Raw genomic sequence first — 18,619 nt, forward strand, 5'->3', positions numbered from 1 at the left:
GATTAAATTAAAAACCCCAATTATATGGAGACAAAGGGTGTGAGGGGAGAATTTCTGACAAGCACTTGTATAGAGTTTACAGACAGCTCAAGGTATTAAATGATGTTTTGCTAGTGCTTTTCAAAGTAACATGTTTATACCTGAAACAGTCTCTCAATTATATTTTAGTTTTCAGATTCACCATAACTTTTCAAAACCAATTCCAAAGCAAAGACCCCCTAAAATGCCCATGACACACTATCAATACCTCAGCTGAGAAATGAGAAGACCAAATAAAAAAAAAGAACTGCCCCATTGAGGATATGCTCCTCTTAGCCAACCAGGATTTTCCCAGAAGTGATACTCAGAAATGGCAAGAAAATTTACAGTATCTCTATAAAAAAATAATTTTACAGAAAATTGAGATTAAGTTTTCCAAGGGTAAAATAATCCACAAAAATGACAGAAAGCTTGAAATAGACCTTGTCTTTCAATTTACTTTGACAATTTAAAAACTGTCAAATTCTCATGTCAGACATGGAGTGCCCTTCTACAGGATATCTGAGATGAAAGTCTATTTTTCCCCCTGGGAAGCATATTTTTTCCAGCAGTTGATTAGCTTAACTGCATCCCCTTAATAAGCATGCACTCACACACACACACACACACCCCGTGATAGATACTGAATCTGCTAAAATTTAGGCACTGAATGCCATGCCCAGCATATGCAATTTATAATACTGTTATCTTAAATTCTACTCTGCTGTGGTTTTGCAGCTTGACGTATATATAATAGATCCCAAAATTCAAATGGCTAGTTTAGGGATGATTATTCATGTCATTCTGTGAGATGCCTAAATAATAATAAATTCAGATATAGAAATCAGAAAAATACACTTGGTAAAAATGTACCCCTATCAAAGCTTTACTTAATTTAAAGGCTCCCGGAAAGCTGCATTTTATTCCCGAAGTTCTTTGTATTAGCACATTGAATGCAAGCCTGTTAAGATGCCACCCCAAAATTTATAGGCTCTTTAGCATAATGCTGACAACAGTTTTCAGGCATGCAATGGAGACAACTGACTTCTCTGAAAATGAAAACTGCATGTTATTTATAAAAAAAAAGTGGTATATATAAAATTATTTGCCTTTACCAGAGGAAAAAAGCATAATAATTAAAAGCAAAAAACCCCACAGTAGTTTATATCTAGCACTCACTGCTTTGATCAACATATCTAAGTCTTTAGGTTCAAACGTGTCAGGATTCTGATGGTTCAGGTGCTCAAACTGTTTAAGGAGAGCCTGATGGTCTATGCCAGTGTCTGAAAGAGAAAGATACAATGTAAAACATTAAAATAAGTTTGAAATCAAGTGAGTCAGGAAGTTAAAAACTTTGATATGGGAGCTTGTGCCTTTTAAGTACCTGAGGCTCCCTAAGGACTGGATGATTTTTTTAACTGTTGGAGGAAACTATAGCAACACTTCTAAAGTTGCTTTTCCTGAAGGACATCGGCAAACTTGATAGCTGTTTGCACTATATTCCTTCTGATGTGTCAGTGTTGCATTGCACACAATTTAACATGCACACATTAATTAAGGCTTGTGCTTCAGCAAGGAAAAGGACAATCAATTTGGGCTTCACAAACTAAGAAAAGTATTTTATTCTCTTTTATATAAATGAGATAGTTGAAGTTATGTGCAGTATCAAAGCTAACAACTTGCATCTTTTTCCTGAACTGGGAGAAGTCTGACTCTTCTATTGCCCTGTACATTTTGCAAATGGCTTATATCTGGCCAAAGATGTATGTACAATATGTGTAAAATTGTATCAATCAGATAAGCAGATACTCATTTATGCAAAATGAGAAGTGCAAGACAGTGGACAGTCAGGTCCTGTGTCTTAAAAGCTGCAAACATTTCTCTCTTCCTTATGACAGGAATGGTACCCAACAGTATCAGTACACAATGCACTAACAACAAAACACATTTTTACAACAGGCTTTCCTAGCTGTTACCATGGTTTCTGACTGCTAATGCTAAATAACAATGCTATCTTAAGCAGCATACACTATGATATATGTATAACAATTTTGACAAGCTTTTACCAGATGGCTTAACAAAGCATATTTTATTTGTTTAAAAAAAATTGGGAAACAATTTTGAACATGTTGTTCTTTGGCCAGCTATTTGTTTTACACTCAAGGCTGTGTTTGTATTGTCACAAAACAACAAATGCTTACTGGGGCAGATTTCAACAGTCATTCCTCTCTAGTCAGATCGTAATTTCTGCTTAAATATATGCACCTTCACCTGTTTTTGAAACATTTTTAGAAGTGTAATAATAGGCTTAAAATAAAGCAAATCAAACAAACAAAAAAAACCCAGCCCCTGAATCCATTTTCCTCCATTTCTTGTATTTTGGGAAAAGACTCATTCTATTTGACAGTATTTACTTGTCACGTTACTGCATTATCTGTGACCCAACCCCTAACATTCAACTGTTCTGTAGTGATCAGTCTACCACGATCTTGCTGAAAATGTTTAAAAACATGTCTGGATTAGGACTGAATATATGCAGAATATAATCTCAAAACTGCTTGATTTTTAAAAAATCTGATCATCTGAGAGGGAAAAGAACAGGGGGGGCTACATGCTTTTTTTTTTCTTTTTTTAGATCAGATAGAAGACTAAGATATTAGTGGTGTTATAAGGGAAAAGATTAGCAGAACAAATAAAAGCAAATCAAACAGCTCTGCCTGCTGTTACTGTACAATGTTCTTTTGTACATGTTCCAAGACGTTGCCTAGGTGTACAGATGCAGCTGTATTTCATAGATAATTTGGCCATAGTTGTATGTGATGTGGAGTATTCACTGGCAGGACTGATTATAAATTTTACAAAACATTTTCCCACTCCTGATGTTTTCATATATTAGTAGTCATCTGAATATTCTGAACTGCAATAATCCATTCTTGTTTTTTTCCCAAATGTAAGATCTCACACTTATGCTGTAACAGATCTAGTTACTCTTGATTTATGGAAGTAGAGAGGGCTAGAAGTAACCAGTCCATTAAACGACTAAAAAATTTAAAAATACACAAAATTACTACACAATTGGGTATTGTTAGCTGCAGTCAAATAGCTTACTGCGAGTGTCACCATGATGTCACTGGCCCACTTGCCTGCAACAGGAACATAAGACATGACTCTTGGCAGCTGAAGAGCTGTTGGAGGAAGAAGATGAACGTGGGGTCTGGCAGGTATGTGAGGCAATGCACTGGCTCCTGTGGATGATTTACTGCTGGCCTGCACTGCCTAGCTACCAGTCAACTGTACTCTCCGGACTAGAACTTTCATTAAAACAAAGCAAAGGACAGAAAGGTGATCTGACACCCTCAGCCAACTCTATGTTATTATTCATAAATTATACTATGGTAGCACCTAAAGACTTCATTGGCAAGGTGAGTATCTTTTTTTCCCAAATTATTCTGATGCTTTCCTAACCCTAGTAACATCCCCATAAACATGTATTTGCACATGCTTGCTTCTTCAGTCTATGTGCCAGCTCTAAGTTTAGCTTAGCCAGAAGACAGATCCTCAGTTCTTGGGAGCGTTTTAAATTGATGCGTTACCTATTCAATTCAGTGTGATCCCTCCCCATAAACTGCAAACGTTTTTAATAAAAAAATACTCTACATAAGCTAATTAAGCCCTTTTTGTTCGAGTTTCTTTGTGAAAAAACAGCATTTCAGAAACAAGATGATATAGTCTATCATCAGGATCTTCATTTATGAGCAACTAATTCTTTTCAAAAGGAAACCACTAATGAGAAATTTACAGAATTAGTTCTAAATGTAAGCTTTAAAAATTATTCAGTAATAAGAAATAAAAAGGGATAGCACCATTTTCCACACAAACACACAGGAATCACTCATTAGAAATGTGTATACTTTATTTAAAAAATTGCCTGAGTTTGTATGATTTCATTAGCAATTAAGAAAATTCTACAGAGAATTTTTTTTACTCCAAATGTTTTTCTTTATTCAGTAGTTTAAAATGGCCCCCAAAATTAGAAGAATTATCTTCTAAATCAAAACATTTAATGTTGGTTATAAATCTATACAGTAACTCTAATTGGTGGAAAGGGAACTTAAAAAGAGAAAAGGAAAACTTCCATGTTAGCTGACTCTAAAAAAATAAATTTGTTTTCTACTCCATAAAGACATGAAATGCTAGGTCATGTTGTATTCTTAAACCTAGTCCTACTGTATCACTAGTTCTCAGTGAATAATCTGTAGTCTACAAAAATACAAAAAGACGTTGAAAAAAATTAGAAATATCTGAAAAATCCCCTGCCAAAATCAAATTTAGTTATTTATAAAACATTGATGGCTTTTCTCTTCTCCCCAGTTTCCTTTAAAGATGGGTCTTTACTGGACATAGGCCAGCTCAGACAGGACACTCACTTTCAGCTTACAGTCATTGTTGACAACAAACAAAGCATAACTGATGGACTTTGGGCACCTTTCCAACACAATCCCACCTCTTAACTCACCTAGTTAAATTTTGTGTTCTTACCTTGAACAGAATCCATTTTAGCTTTAATTAACATTCTTAATCTTGCCACCTCTTGTCTTTTTAGTTCATCCAGCCGTGTTCTCACATGGTGGCTTACTAAATCAAGCTCTCTGCTTAGTTTTCCACTCTGTCAAAAAACAGAAGTTATGTATAAAAACTAGAAGAAAGTAGCCTTCAGGATTCCCATTAGACATGAGCTGCAGGACAGCAGACTAGTGGCAGTCTTTGGCAATACTGTAGCCCACAATATAAGAATCTCAATTTTTTTTCAAAGAGCAGATTCAAGTTTTTTTAAGCCTATGGCTATAGAAACAGGAATCCTAAAAGCTTTCTGAAAAGAGAATTTCTAAGTATCTTGCTCCTCCAAAGAGCAAAATCATGACCTTGAAGCAGCAATACCTAACAATGTTTAAGTGACAAATTTCTTGATCAAATTAGTTCAAAAGAACTGTGAGATGCACACAAAATGATGTGCTCTTCACCCACTTGATGACTGCTGTAAGACCTGAGAGGGTACAAGCACAGCAACAGCCACCAACATGTATTGCAAGAATATTCATCAGGATCTGGAAATGGATAGTAATCTTCAAGGGTTACACTAGATGTAGCACAGAAGAAAAAGGAGCCAAAAGCTGCCAATGGCAACATGAGGGATTAAAGGAAATGCAAAAGGCAGGTTCTCCTCTTTAGTTTCCTACCTGTCCCTTGCTGAATTTCTAGCTCATAAAAGGGAGTGCAGAACAGCCACCACCTACAGCCAGGAACTAAAGTTGAAAAGACAAGAATGCGGTGAGGTTTAGGAGAGAGTGCTTTGTGGATTCGCACAAAAGAAAGGACAGCAATGGAGAAAGCCAGAGTTCTATTTTATTCCTAAATACACTGACTTTACCTCTCGCACAACTCCTCAATTTCCCCAGACTTTAAAATCTGACTGCCTTGTCATTCTTTTCCATATCATCATACTCATTTGTGACATACTATCTTAACCTCAGAAGGCCAATATACATCTATGTTCAAAATGGTGTTCCAAATTACTTAGCAGGCAAGTGAGTGAGAGCTACGCTTGCAGCTGTTTTGATGTACAGGAAGGTTCACCTACCTGTACGAAGTCTGAAAGCAGCTTTTTAGTAGACAGGCAGAAACTATGCATTCAAGTATAAGTTGTTGGGGGGGGGGTTATGCTACGCTATGGGATATTTAAGGAACAGAAGTTCTGCTGTCCCTTGACTAAATACAAAGTTCTAGTTAACTCTTACTAGATTTTAGATATTAGGTATTTAACTCTTAATACCTAAGTAAATACAAAGGTGAGGAAATTTAAGCTCACAAAAATTGAGAGGAGTATGAAAAAAGAAAAAGGAAGAAAGAATACAACATACATGGGTCATGATTATGGATTTAGTTAACCTTAATTTAACTCCTTTTTTTGTACCTACCTTTATTTCCTCTATGTCAGCAGTCTGGAGTTTCTCTCTGAAATGCTTATCTGTTTCCAAGACATCTATTACTTGCCTGAGATATTCATCATAATAAAGTCCTGTATCCTTCAAAAAAAGAATGTGAAATTGAGAAAATATACTACCAAACACTTCATTTTTTTAAAATACAGTGATTAAACTGAAACTTAAGTCTCAGCAACACAGGCATTATACTCTCTTACATAGCTTAGTTTTTTCTCATTTGCATCATTGTCCTATAACAACTTATTGTCATGACTCATTTGTTTCAGCAACTGACAAGGAAGAGAAACATGTTTAAGAGTCCATGTAATACAGAAGCATCTGTCATGTTAATATAGTGTTGGTGTTTTTTTTAAACAGTGAAATTCATTCATTACTCTTCTATTTGAAACACCGAAATGGAATCACTGAGTGGAATTTCCTAAGCTACCACTCAGTTGCTTGAAAGAAGTCTCTGTGGAACATTAGCAATCCTTCCTATTGCAAATTGGGGAATTCCTTCCACGTGCCACCTCACTTTTAGCAGATCACAGGAAAAAAAATATAAAAGACAACAAATTTAAATGGAACCTTACCAAAGTAGATGGTAGACTGTATGAGAATACCAGCTAATATTAGTTTCCTTCCTGAAAGTAACTCCGGTAAAGAACATCTAAATTTCATGAAGGCAATCTGCTATAGCCAGATTACTAACAATTAGGAAAAAATACCTAATTAGATAAATTTCATTACACTTACTGGGTTTTCTACCTTCTCTCCTTCTACGTGGCCTTCTCCTTTGACTTTTGTCTTATCTATGTCTATAGGTACAGCTTCCAAGACCATTAGGAGACATGTCATCAGCAAAATACACTGTTGGAGCAGGACAGATAGCCACTTCATCTGAAATGAGACCAAGTTACAAAAATTAACATTAAAAATGTTACCATACCATACCGATTAAAATATATTTATGTTCCTATATAAATACCTCTAATAACCGACATCCCACATCTTCTATTCCTCTCAAAGAACACTAAAACTCGAAGAATTAAATATGGTTTTAATTTTTAAAAGTCATTATTACACAAGCAGATTTCCTCAGATTATCTTACAGTTCTGTGGCAAACCTAAATTGTACTGTAAATGGTGAGAGGTTTTTAACATGTTGAGGTATTATCAATAGCTCTGCATAACAGGTGGGAACACTCAATGTTCATACATTGTCTAGGATGGCCAAGTCTTGCATAACTAATACTGATGTGACGTTCCTACTCTGATCATGTCTTTGCTGAAATTATTGGCAAACTCCTGAAGATAATCATGGACACTGAATCAGATCTTAGTGTAGCAATGCCAGTAGTTTTTGTTTCAGCAATGGAGTAGTTTGCCTAATCTGGAGTAGAGATCCTCTCCAAAGTTTATTTGCAGGAAAAATAATTTTAATCTGTGTTATACCCGTATTTCAAGTTGACAGAGATTCCTGAAAAAAGTGTTCACACTACCTGAAATTGTTGCTGAGGCATTAAGCCAGTTTCCCCTAGACTTTCTTTGTGTCTTATACGGGGCTAACTCGCACATAGTTTGATGAGCACTGAGCACTTTTGAGAGTTCTTGAACTCTGTATTTTCCCCCTCTGTCAAATTTGGTTAAAAATAGCTCAATTCATTCAGAAACTGGTCAGATGGAATATTTAAACAGCACAAGTACAGGAAATCCAGCTAGAAAAATAATGATGGTAATCCAGCATCTGACAGCAAAGTCAGGCTCTTGAGACAATTCAGCCTATGACAGTCCACTGTCTCTGGATATTCTATCAAAAGCTTAAGCAAACTCCAGTATTACATTAATAATATAAATCACCTCCTGGAAAGTGAAAGTTGCCAGTCAAGTACTGTCTAAAATTAGTTTAGACATGTCAAAGAAGAAGACATAATATTTAAGATACATACAGTCAAACAAATCAAAATTGTACCTGATACAAGGAGAATTTCTGTGGAAGTGCTGTAACTAGTCATGCAAGTAATTCTATTAAAAGTACTTATGTCCGCCAGCAGCAAACCTCTTTTTAGCAGGGTAGGAGGGACAAACTGATTACGGTGTCAATGCCAGTTTTCCTGACTACATGCTCTGGTACTTGACAGTGAAGCATTACTATTGCTTGGATTAAGCTGCCCCTTTATTAAGGCAATAAATGTAGATAACTGTACCTACTCAATATTAGACATTCTTGACACCCTTTATTCATACATTTATTATGTTAAAAGAATGCACTCTTAAGAAAAAAAGTGAGAAATGCAGAGATGATATGCAAAGATGTTCTTTCTTTTGTTGGGGATGAAGAAATAGCTGGAGATAAAAATACACCCATCTATCCATCTTTTGTTTTATATGTCAAAGGGTCAAGAATAACAAGAATTCTCTGAAAATGGTTTTTCTTAATCACATCTTCAGCAAAAAAAAGCCTAAATGGATTCTGCACAGTTATAGCAAATAACTGTTACTTTCATTTAAAAAACAACTAACATCTGATCATTACCAGATGGGATAGCAGGAGCCACTGTTGCTGCCATACTGAACATATTGGATTCAGGGTCAGCACTACTGTCAGACCCACAACAGCAAGTCTGATACGCTTCTCTAGGTCATCTCTATAAAACAAACAACCACAGAACCAAAAAAATCCCAAACCCAGATTGATTTGCTGGAACTAGTAAATTAATTCCCACACGTGTACAGAAGCTGGTGGCTTGCAGGGACTATAGAACTGATGAATGAAGGAGTTAGTCATTCACTATCACTTTTAAAAATGCCCAAGTTCCAGTACTTCAGATGGTTTTACAGAATATTGTTGTATAAATGCTGTGCCTATGTTTGTGACTTCAACAGAATTTAATCTCAGGAAATGATAATAACTAACAAATGCTAGGTTTTCATGTCTACTAATCTTGATGTAGATGCCAAGACTGAGTATTTTCCAGTACTATCTGAATGACTTTTTATAAACCAAATCACCAAGTTAATGGACTTGCCCAGAAGTCTCCCTGCCAGTCCTCATACTGGATCTTCAGGCCAGGCTAGGTTACTAGGAAGGATTAACAGTGCTGCTTGGAGGTCCTGAACTAGAGCTATCAGTTGGAGTCTGTTAGTGACACAGCTCATTTTATCTATCAGTGGCATGGACAACATTAATAAGTCAATACATATTATGCAGGCCATCAGTTCTTCTAGCTGGCAGGCAACCAGCACCCTACTGTCACTTAATTTTTTCTGTCTTGCCACCTAATGTTTGTCCTCTTTTTTCCAAAAGTAGATTGCCATGCCTGGTGTTAAAAGTCATTCTCTAAACACTGGTGTCTGTTATTTTAGGCATTTTGATATAGCTGTCAACATACAAACACAGCTAGATCACCATGTAGGCTTGAATACAACAAATGGAAAGTGGAAAGAACTTAACTTATGCAGAAGGTTGGACAGAAATAGAAAAACATGTTTCTGTAACCGACTACCTACAACATGACAAACATGGCAAGTAGTTCCACAGATAACACAGGCTGGGTGAACCATCTCTGCTCTGAACCTGACATCCATTTACATCATTCAATGACCCCCTAAGTTCTTGCATTTGAAGAGATGTAACAACTTCTTAATTATCAATTCCATACTACAGCTCACCAACCGTGATCATATACCAGTCCTCACTGTTCTAGCCTGAAGTGTGCTAGCTTACCTACCGACTCCTTTTCCAGAAGCTTTTCCAGACCTTTGATCATGCTTGTTAGTCTTCTCTGAAGCTTTTCCAGTCCTTTAATATCTGAATTGAAATAGAACAACCTTAGGTGGCCTAGGCTATGCTACGGATTTTATCAGAGCATTGTTTCTTAACAAGAAAGGTTTATAAATTCTGCAGTTTGGTCTGAGAATATTTGCAAGGTGATACTTCACTTCCAAAGCAGATTGAGATACAGTTGTGAGGAAGCATCCCTTCCTTTTCAGATGAAAGAAACAGGAAAGAAAGTAAAAGTAAGGTCAACACTTGTTTCAGTGTCTATCACCTAAGTGTATTGAAAAAAAAATTAGTAAGAGAGAACTGAACCTCAAAATCTACTTTGAGAGATTCTGGAGAAACAGCCTGGGCAATAACTTCTCTAAACACAGAGCACCACAGTCAAAAAATTTACAGGTAAAACAAAAATCCATCTTGCTGAAATTCTTGCAGAGTACGAACGAGGCAGCCTAGTAAGCTCGTAAGTGAAAGGCCGTAAGTACGCAGGAAGTCTAGGCAACAGATATGAAACAAAGCTAATAAAAACCAAGGGACTTATAAAGTATATGACTATAATAGCTATACTCCTAGTATTCTTAGAATATTTTTTTTAAGTTATGTATGTTTGAAGTATTCATTTCAAGAAACTGTAGCTTCTGGCAATTTAAACAAAAAACAAACAACATTTGGATGCCTGATAAATCAGTAAGTATCTTCCCAACATTTTTATATCAGAATGTATATTTTCATATACACAAAATTATAGTAATAAAATTAATTTAATATTACCATAAGGCACTCAAGTTATGTAAGGTATATAACCAGTGTTTTTGAAAATCATGTATGGCTATTACTTGAGCACGCTCATTTCATGTAAAACCAACAGGTCATGTAGTGAAATCAACCATGGCAGGGAAGCCAGAAACTTTTCTGCCAGCCATAGTTTTGGCATAGATTCACTCTGCCTACAGCAATTACTAAAAGCCAACACTTTCAACAATGACACCTGGTCTTTGACTCATTTTAAAGACATATATAATCTTTTTAAAACTGCTGACCTACAACTTCTAGTAATGTGCATAATTGTGGAGATGGGGATTGTTAGTTTATGCCGGGGGGAAGAAGGGAGGGGGGCACACCCCCATACTACCCAGGCAAACTGAAACCTAAAAAATCCATGCTGAACTGAAACAACTGAGACAGAAGCAACCATGTTGGTCTGCCAAACCTCGTATGAAGGAATACTAATCTCCAGCAAATTTGGGACAGGCACCTGAAGCCCTATCATCCTAAACTAAGCTCTGCCGGCTACTGCAGAGGCATCTACCAAAAGTCCTAATCAAACTAAGTGCAATTGGATCTGCTGACTTTCTGTGGGATTTGTGCTCATGGGCAATTTGGATTCCCGTGGAAATAACAACCTTTATAATTACATGCTGTCATACATAATGAGAGAGACTGGATGATATCACAGTATGTTCTTCACATCTATTTGCTGTAATAAGCTGCTCTGAAAAGAAGGCTATCTACTGCCCATCGGGCATGTTTTGTTTCAGGTTGTGCACAGGGTGTTTTTATCATAGTTCTTTCGATAGAACCGGCCAAAAAATCCACAAGTACCAGGAAGGATTAAAAGCAGAGAGGACCAAAACAGATAAGCAAAAATATCTCTATCATTGCAGCTGACTTTGCAGACTACTATGCTTAACACTGTATTTCCTGTAGCATTTTGAGGAACCCAACTGTTTACACAATCTGTGCTATAACAAGTAAATTGGAAATACATGTATTAGAATAAAAAGTAATTACCTACTGCAGATAGAGTTACTGTATTTAGGTATCTATTAGTCCAAGACCATATTCGGCCAAATTCCCCCAACAAATGCGACTAAGACATGCATCAGCCTTTAGAGTGTGAAAGTCACAACTGAGTCACTGAGCACATTCTTTTCTGACAGGTATTAGAAGAGAGAAAGCAGGCCTATTGAAAATTCTAATATTAATCAGCTGCAAGAAAAAAATCAGCATGATTCTCAACTTTGGCAACTAGAGGGAAGAGTGACAAGAGGCAGGATGAGAAGAAAACTGGGGTTTCAGTTTTTGTTCCACTAAACACTTTACTATTAACAGTTAATTCCACTCTCAGCCTGTTACCAAGCTACCTTCAAGAGTTCTTGACTTTTGAGAAACCCACTCCTGGATGCCTCTCCCTTCCCAAGCAATTTAGGGCAAATCTGTGTGTCTGACCCAGGGATGTAGTTTCTTCTGTAAGAACTAGGAGCCACCAAGTGAACAGACAGTCATAGTGCTGCAGAAGAGGATCAACGTCAATTTGATCATTATCATCAGTGGCACATAATGCACTGTCAGCACACCTCCCCGTGCCCTGCCATGGGTGTGTCACTAGAGCCCAGCATTATTACTATTCTTCCTACTACTATATAGTGTAATAAAAATATAAATTGTTATGGATCTGCCCAGCTGACTAGTTACTTTTAAAGACAGATGGACAGAGCTAATGCTACAATTGCCACCTGGAAATTAAGTGATTTTAGTCAAAGACATGTAGCTCACCTAGATGAAAAGGTAGCACAGCCCTGATCTGCTTGTATCAGAAATCAATCTCATCTTCCCTAGAGGGATAAACAAACATTTCTACTTATAATACATAAAGACAACTAATCACAAAAGTAGTGCTCCAGAAATGTCAAATACTGTAGTTTATAAACAGAGCCAACATCCTGAGCTTTCAGGGAAAATGAAAAATAAAACCTCTCCAAGTATAAAGTATTTTAAAAAAACAGAGCGAGAGCCCAAAGTATGAGATAGTCAGCATGAAACAGAGCCACAAATGTACTTGCATGAACAGGAAAATACAATTGGAAAAGAAAAGAAGCAGGCTGTCTGCCAGCAACCTTGATGTTGATCTCACTGAAGTTAATCATAAATTCCTATCAACTTCAGTGGAACAGGATCGGACATTTGAATTATAAAGGGCTCTGAAAGATAAGTACAAAATGCAGCTTCTAAAGTTTGTTCTAGCAACATTAACACAAGTGGCTAAACACAGCATTAGCATGCCTATCTTACACAACTGCCAGGTGTTTATAATATAAAACTGAAAATTTACTTTTTATTAACATAATACCTGTTTCCCAGAAAACAGCATAATTTGGTACTGATGTCTCCACCAGCTTCCTACCAAAGCGCAAGTCTTTTTAAAATAGTATCACCCAATGTCAAATTTTCTAAAACTGAGATAGGCAAGAACATGTAGTGATATCAGTGTATAGTGCATAGTGTCTGCACATGTAGAGGCTCAGCAGATAATTATGAAGCATGACAGCACAATATTCTAGGTGTCACACTGCACGTCTGTACTTGCCAAATGCATGTGTATCATAATGGGCAATGTAAACATAAACTGACCCATAGAATACACAAATAAGCCTACCTATTTGTAAAATTTCACATACACCTCCTGTATCTGATACAAAAGTGAAGAGATACAGTGTGGACATGCAGGATAGTCCCTATAGTCAAGACTGAACTGTGACTTCCTATTTTAATGCTGTACATTGGAAAGAGGAACAATCTTCATATGCAGGAAATAGATAAAATAGATCTACTAATCTTCACCTTTCTAAGAATATTCTAACCTCAATACTAAAATGAGAGTATTACAAATATTATATCTGAACTATGTAAAGTACTCCTTCAGCAGTTTGAACTAGCCCTTCAGCACTTTCAATCTTTTCACCTCTCTGAAATAGTGATATACCTGTCCCTATATCACAGTTTAAATTGAGAATGTTTAATTTTATGGGGGTTTCCATTTCTTTAAAACTTATTTGCAAAGATATTAATTGATTAGCCCTCAAAATCTTACAAAAAATAAATTGTTTGAAATCAGGCAGAAACAGATCATTCTTCTGCCATATTTTCTGTCTGGAAATCCCTGAAATATCAGTGTTGGTTCCTCCCTGTTCTTTCAGGAGGACTTGCTGCAAAGATGCTGTAAGCTATCATACCTTAACCAATGATGAAAAGTCATTGAGGCTCTTGTTAATGCATCTTCTTCACTATGTTAGGCCAATGAGTTAATCTGTTATTAGCATGCCTAAAATGTGGCAACAATTTTCAGAAGCAAGTGCAACATGCTAAGCTAAACCTCTGGTTGTGGTGAAGAAGCCTTTTCACTAACTTACCAGTCCTCCAGATACAGACTTCTCATTGAAGCCATGAGCAGAAAATGACATGGAAAGGGAAATGGCTACAATCTGCAATAGTTTTCCCTTTACAAGTTACCTTTCAAAATACAGACACCTGCATACTCTTCTTCCCAAATGAGAATTCATCATTTTAAAAGCTAATATGCAAGCATCATTTCTTCCTCTCTCGTCTTTCAGTAAATGTCCCACCCACACAAGCAGCAACAGTTTTCCTCTCACTATCCTTCAAGCATTTTCTCCTCTTCTGTCAAAGTTGTCCATTAACCCCATGACTCGGATGTCACTTCTTTTTTTCTAGCCATCATTTAACAGGTTTCATCCTGGACATGCCGTCCTAACCTTTTGTTAGAGTACATCCAGCTCAGTTCTCTGCACTAGGAGACATTCCTTATTTTTTCAGGAAGCATTTTAATACTGTACATAAAGAGTTGTATATAAACCAGTATGATTTAAGTACATAAAGGCACCAGAATCCTTTCCTCTCACGCTGTTCACTTTGCTTAAATTAATTTATTTTTACTTGTATTTGTTATATTTTTCTCACTGCACTTGATCTGCTTCATTCTCTTTACAGTTAAAAGTTGGCTGGTAGAACAGCTTCTTTTTTCAGCTTCTCAGAAAAGACAGCATGCCTCAACTGCATGTAGTACAACATTTGCTGACAGAACCTTTTTTAAAAAAATACACTTCAGCTGCTCTATTAAATGAGTCACCCACATGCTGGGGGATACCATATAGTAACACAAACTATGAATTCTCAAGTGGGAAAGAAACAAGTACTATTTACAATGCAACTGTAACAGAAATAAAGATGGCACAGAAGCAAAACCTAGGGCTGCTGCTCCACATGCTTATCTCTGTCAAGTAAGGTTTGAAAAGGAAACTGTTTTTAATTCTTGCTGCAATGTTAATGGATCATTGTTTAAACACCTGTGCGCACACACAAACACACATACACACAGTACTACCGGCCTCCAGGAAACTTCCCTATTATTGTTTCAGAAAAATTAGTATCAGTGTCTACAAAGCTACCTTACTAACTGAAGAATGCTGACATATTAGTCTTGTTTTTAAAAGGAACTTGCATTTTATCAGTTCTTTCCAGTAAAGTTGGCTCAAAAGAAAATGATTTATGAAGCCAACACTCAAAGCAAACCTTGTACTGAGTTCAATGCATACTTGATAAAACCCTTACCAACTTCAAAAGCAAATAAAAAAAAAATTACCACTACAAATGTAGCTTCCTGTATCGTGCATCCAGTTCCCATACTGAACAAAACAGCACACCTGGAATCTCGCAAATTCATTTTGTATAACTGGGAACAGCAATTTTCAGTGCTGGTGTAAAAAGCAACCTTGTTTCACAGATGCTACTACATGCAACCAAAATATTTACTCAAACTCTAACCTCAAATCAAAAAGTATTTCAATTATTCTACTAATATGCATTTTGCTCTAGTCAGCAACGAATGGTGATGCTAAAGTAAACCCTGAATGCCCCAGAACTTCAAAGTACTTTTTTTTCTCTTTGGAAAGAAAATAGCTAACAAGGATAAATCTAAATCTAATGATATGGAGCCAGATGTAAAAATATTTAGACACTTAATGATAGCTGCCTAACGACACTTATTTCCAGAATTTGCATAATTTCTACCTGCTTAGCAATCCAAATATGTTTTATAAAGAATACAAAGCATGAGAAACGTATTAATTAAAAGGGTCTATATCTTTCCTGAATTACCTATGATATTAATATATACAACTGAATATGATTCAAAAGGTTCTAATAAAATGCAGTTTCTTACATGATTTGCCAGTTGGAAGAATGAATAGTACACAAGAACAAAACCTGTTGAAATTAACAATAATTTTGCCTCTGATTTCATCCAATTTGGCTTAAGTACCTGGCCATGTTTTTAGCTACATACAAGCGTATTCCTGTCCAGAAGGCTTGTGTCTCTTACTGCCTAACAAGAACTTCAGAAAGATCTCTTCTACTTACTGAGCAATCAAACAGACAAGAGCACAATACCTCACTAGATAAACACCTTCGTTGCACAGGAGCTCAAATAGAGGCAACACTGATATCGGCTTTTAACTTAACAGTAAAGGATTTTATCTTTCTCTTGTAAAGTGCATGTGTTTAGTCAGTATATCACTAAAAGTATCAGTCAATATTATTTCCACACCTCTGACATTTGAGTCAATATAATAATATTTTACATTTTTTATTATCTCAAAGAACTACAGCTCTCCCCTTCCATGATTACAATTTCAGTTATATACATATCGCTTGGGGGCGGCTTTTGACAGACGACCTTTAACTTGGCTTATGTGAACTGAAAGTTTATGTTCAGCAGCAGTACCATTACTACACGGCCAAGTTATGGAAACTTCTCCTTAGTCTTATCAAAATATAATTATTTTTGTTGTTGTTGCTTAGGTTTTATTTCTTGATGGGTTTTTCTAAATATAATGTCAGGTATCGAATAATGGTATCTCAAGCTGTATTATAGCATCAAGTCACAAGCAAATTTACATCAACGCCTACGTTAGATGCCTTCGCATCCAATAGCTAATGGAAGTTTTAAGCAGACCCAACAGGCAATATTAATTTATAATTTTGTTGTCCCCTTTTTTTTAATGTTAATTATCTTGGTTAGAAGTGAATGAGGTACACAGAGTTCTACTACAACACAGCTGTTCAAAGACAGAGTTATTACTTATATATAAGTAACTTTCTTATTCTAAAATAAAATACTGCCACCATCCCAAAGATTACAGTAGCAAGTAAATGGGAAAATATATAATCACAGTTTGGTGGTACTTTATGAAATCAAGGTTAATAATTTGTGGCCTGTAGTGGATGTTGGACTGTGACTGTACAAGGTCATTGTGTAGCAGGTGACAGTAAAAGAAAAGTCCATCTTAAGTGCTCACAGGCACTCACATGGGCTTCTCCTTAAACCCTTTGTGGATCTTAAACAGAAGCCCATAAAGGTTACAACAAAACTGGTTTCAAATAATCTGTGAGTGGCTCTGCACCTCCTATCCAGTCTTTAGAGTAGGAATCTTTCCCATGATGCTGTCTAGTTTGAGACAGGCAGTCACTTCAGAACTCAGGGTAGAGCTGCGCCAATACCGAGTCAACTACAGGACTTTTCTTTAGAGCAGGAGAAAACATGGCAAAAAAACCCCAAACCAAGCTCCACGATGACCTTGATGCCATGGCATACTGGTGCTTCGTTGTTACTGTGATGGTCTAATTTTGAAAGCGCTAGATGTTATTTCTCCACAGTAAATACTTACAACTCAAACAGCAGAGGTTTTTTCTCCTACAGGCTTACTAAAAAGCATTGCGAAACGCAAACTCTTTTGAAAAACACAGCCGTGTTCATTTCAACTAAAAAAGTTACCCCTCTACAAACATATTTCAAACTTTTCCTTCTCCAGAATACTTCCTGAGCACGGCGGCTAGCCGGACACCGCAGTATTTTACCTAGCTCCTCCAGCTATGCTAGAGTAAGCATAAAGCAGTATTTTACCGAGCCCCTCCGGTTGCACTACAGTAAGCATGAAGCAATATTTTACCCAGTTCCACCAGCTGTGTTACAGTAAGCGCAATACCGCAGAGCTATACCCTTTCTAGTGAAACCAGTCTAGCTTCCTGGGCAAAGCAGCCCAAGTTTTTCCTGCGGTTGTGCAATACCCAGCCAGCCCAGCTGCCGCTGCTGCCGCCAGGTACGCACGGGTGCCTGCTGGCGCTGCGAAGCCAGGCGCTCCCGGGCCGCGCCGCGGGGCCGCGGGCGCGTTCCCGCTGAGGGCGGCGGACGGGCCCGCACAGCGGGGCGGGCGGCAGGGCTGCCGGGCGGGGAGCCCCCCGGCGGGCGGCTCTGGGTCACCTCAGCCGCTCCCGCCCCCCTCCCCCGGGGCGGGCCGCTCTGGGTCCCCTCAGCCGTTCCCGCCAGACAGCCCCGAGCCCCGGCGGGCGGCCCTCCCGCTCCCGCCCGCACCACCGTTATTTCGCCTTCTCAAGTCTGACAGGAAGGAGAGCGCGTCCCCCCGCCGGCGGCGCCCAGCGTCTCTCTCCCTGACAAGAGCTGCCCCGCCGCCAGGCCTCCGACCAGCTCCGGGCCCGCGGGGGCCTCCCGCGGCCCCCCTCCACCACCGCCGGGTGGCACCGCCGCCCCGCAGGCGGCCTGGGACGGGCGATGCTACTACCTTTCCGTCCCGCTGCGGCGGGAGAGCAGCCGCTGCTTCTGAAGGGCGAGGTGTCTCCTGCGCGCGGGGATGAAGGGGGCGTCCCCTCGGGTTGTCCTCCTGAGGGGCAGCAGGGCACGGCAGGGCACGCTGCGGCGCGGTACGGTGCGGCGCGACAGCCCCACAGCACTCCGGCGGCCCCGGCTCCCGTTGCCATGGGGATGGGTCCCGCCCCTCATAGCGTCGGGATTGGTCGGGCCTGACCCACGCCTGGGAGTCGCGGAGGATTCTGATTGGGCGTCGCCAGCCGCCGAGGCGAGATTGCGCGAGAGGCCTTGCCGCCAGCGCGGCCGCCTGCGCCGAGGAGGTAACGTGGCGGTCGCTGTGGGGGCGGGCCCGGCCCGGCCGCGCGCCGCTCGCGTCAC

The 18,619-nt window shown here is 38.6% G+C and overlaps 1 protein-coding gene across 2 annotated transcripts in view; it reads right to left on the reverse strand.

The window, feature by feature from the left end:
- NUCB2 (nucleobindin 2) overlaps nt 1–18,414 on the reverse strand; it is a 31,025-nt gene extending 12,611 nt beyond the window's left edge. Inside the window, exons 1-5 of one of the 2 annotated variants that reach the window (XM_040609823.1) lie at nt 18,216–18,414; nt 6,768–6,899; nt 5,994–6,101; nt 4,558–4,684; nt 1,198–1,301 (exon numbers count right to left, since the gene is read on the reverse strand). In XM_040609823.1, coding sequence (XP_040465757.1) covers nt 1,198–1,301; nt 4,558–4,684; nt 5,994–6,101; nt 6,768–6,899 — 471 coding nt within the window. In that variant the 5' untranslated portion in view covers nt 18,216–18,414. Of the gene's footprint in view, nt 1–1,197; nt 1,302–4,557; nt 4,685–5,993; nt 6,102–6,755; nt 6,900–18,215 lie in introns of both variants that reach the window. The other variant, XM_040609822.1, reaches the window with a different exon arrangement.
- Between the last annotated feature and the right edge of the window lie 205 nt (nt 18,415–18,619).

This window comes from Falco naumanni, chromosome 10 (assembly GCF_017639655.2).
Source record: "Falco naumanni isolate bFalNau1 chromosome 10, bFalNau1.pat, whole genome shotgun sequence".
Lineage (NCBI taxonomy): Eukaryota > Metazoa > Chordata > Aves > Falconiformes > Falconidae > Falco > Falco naumanni.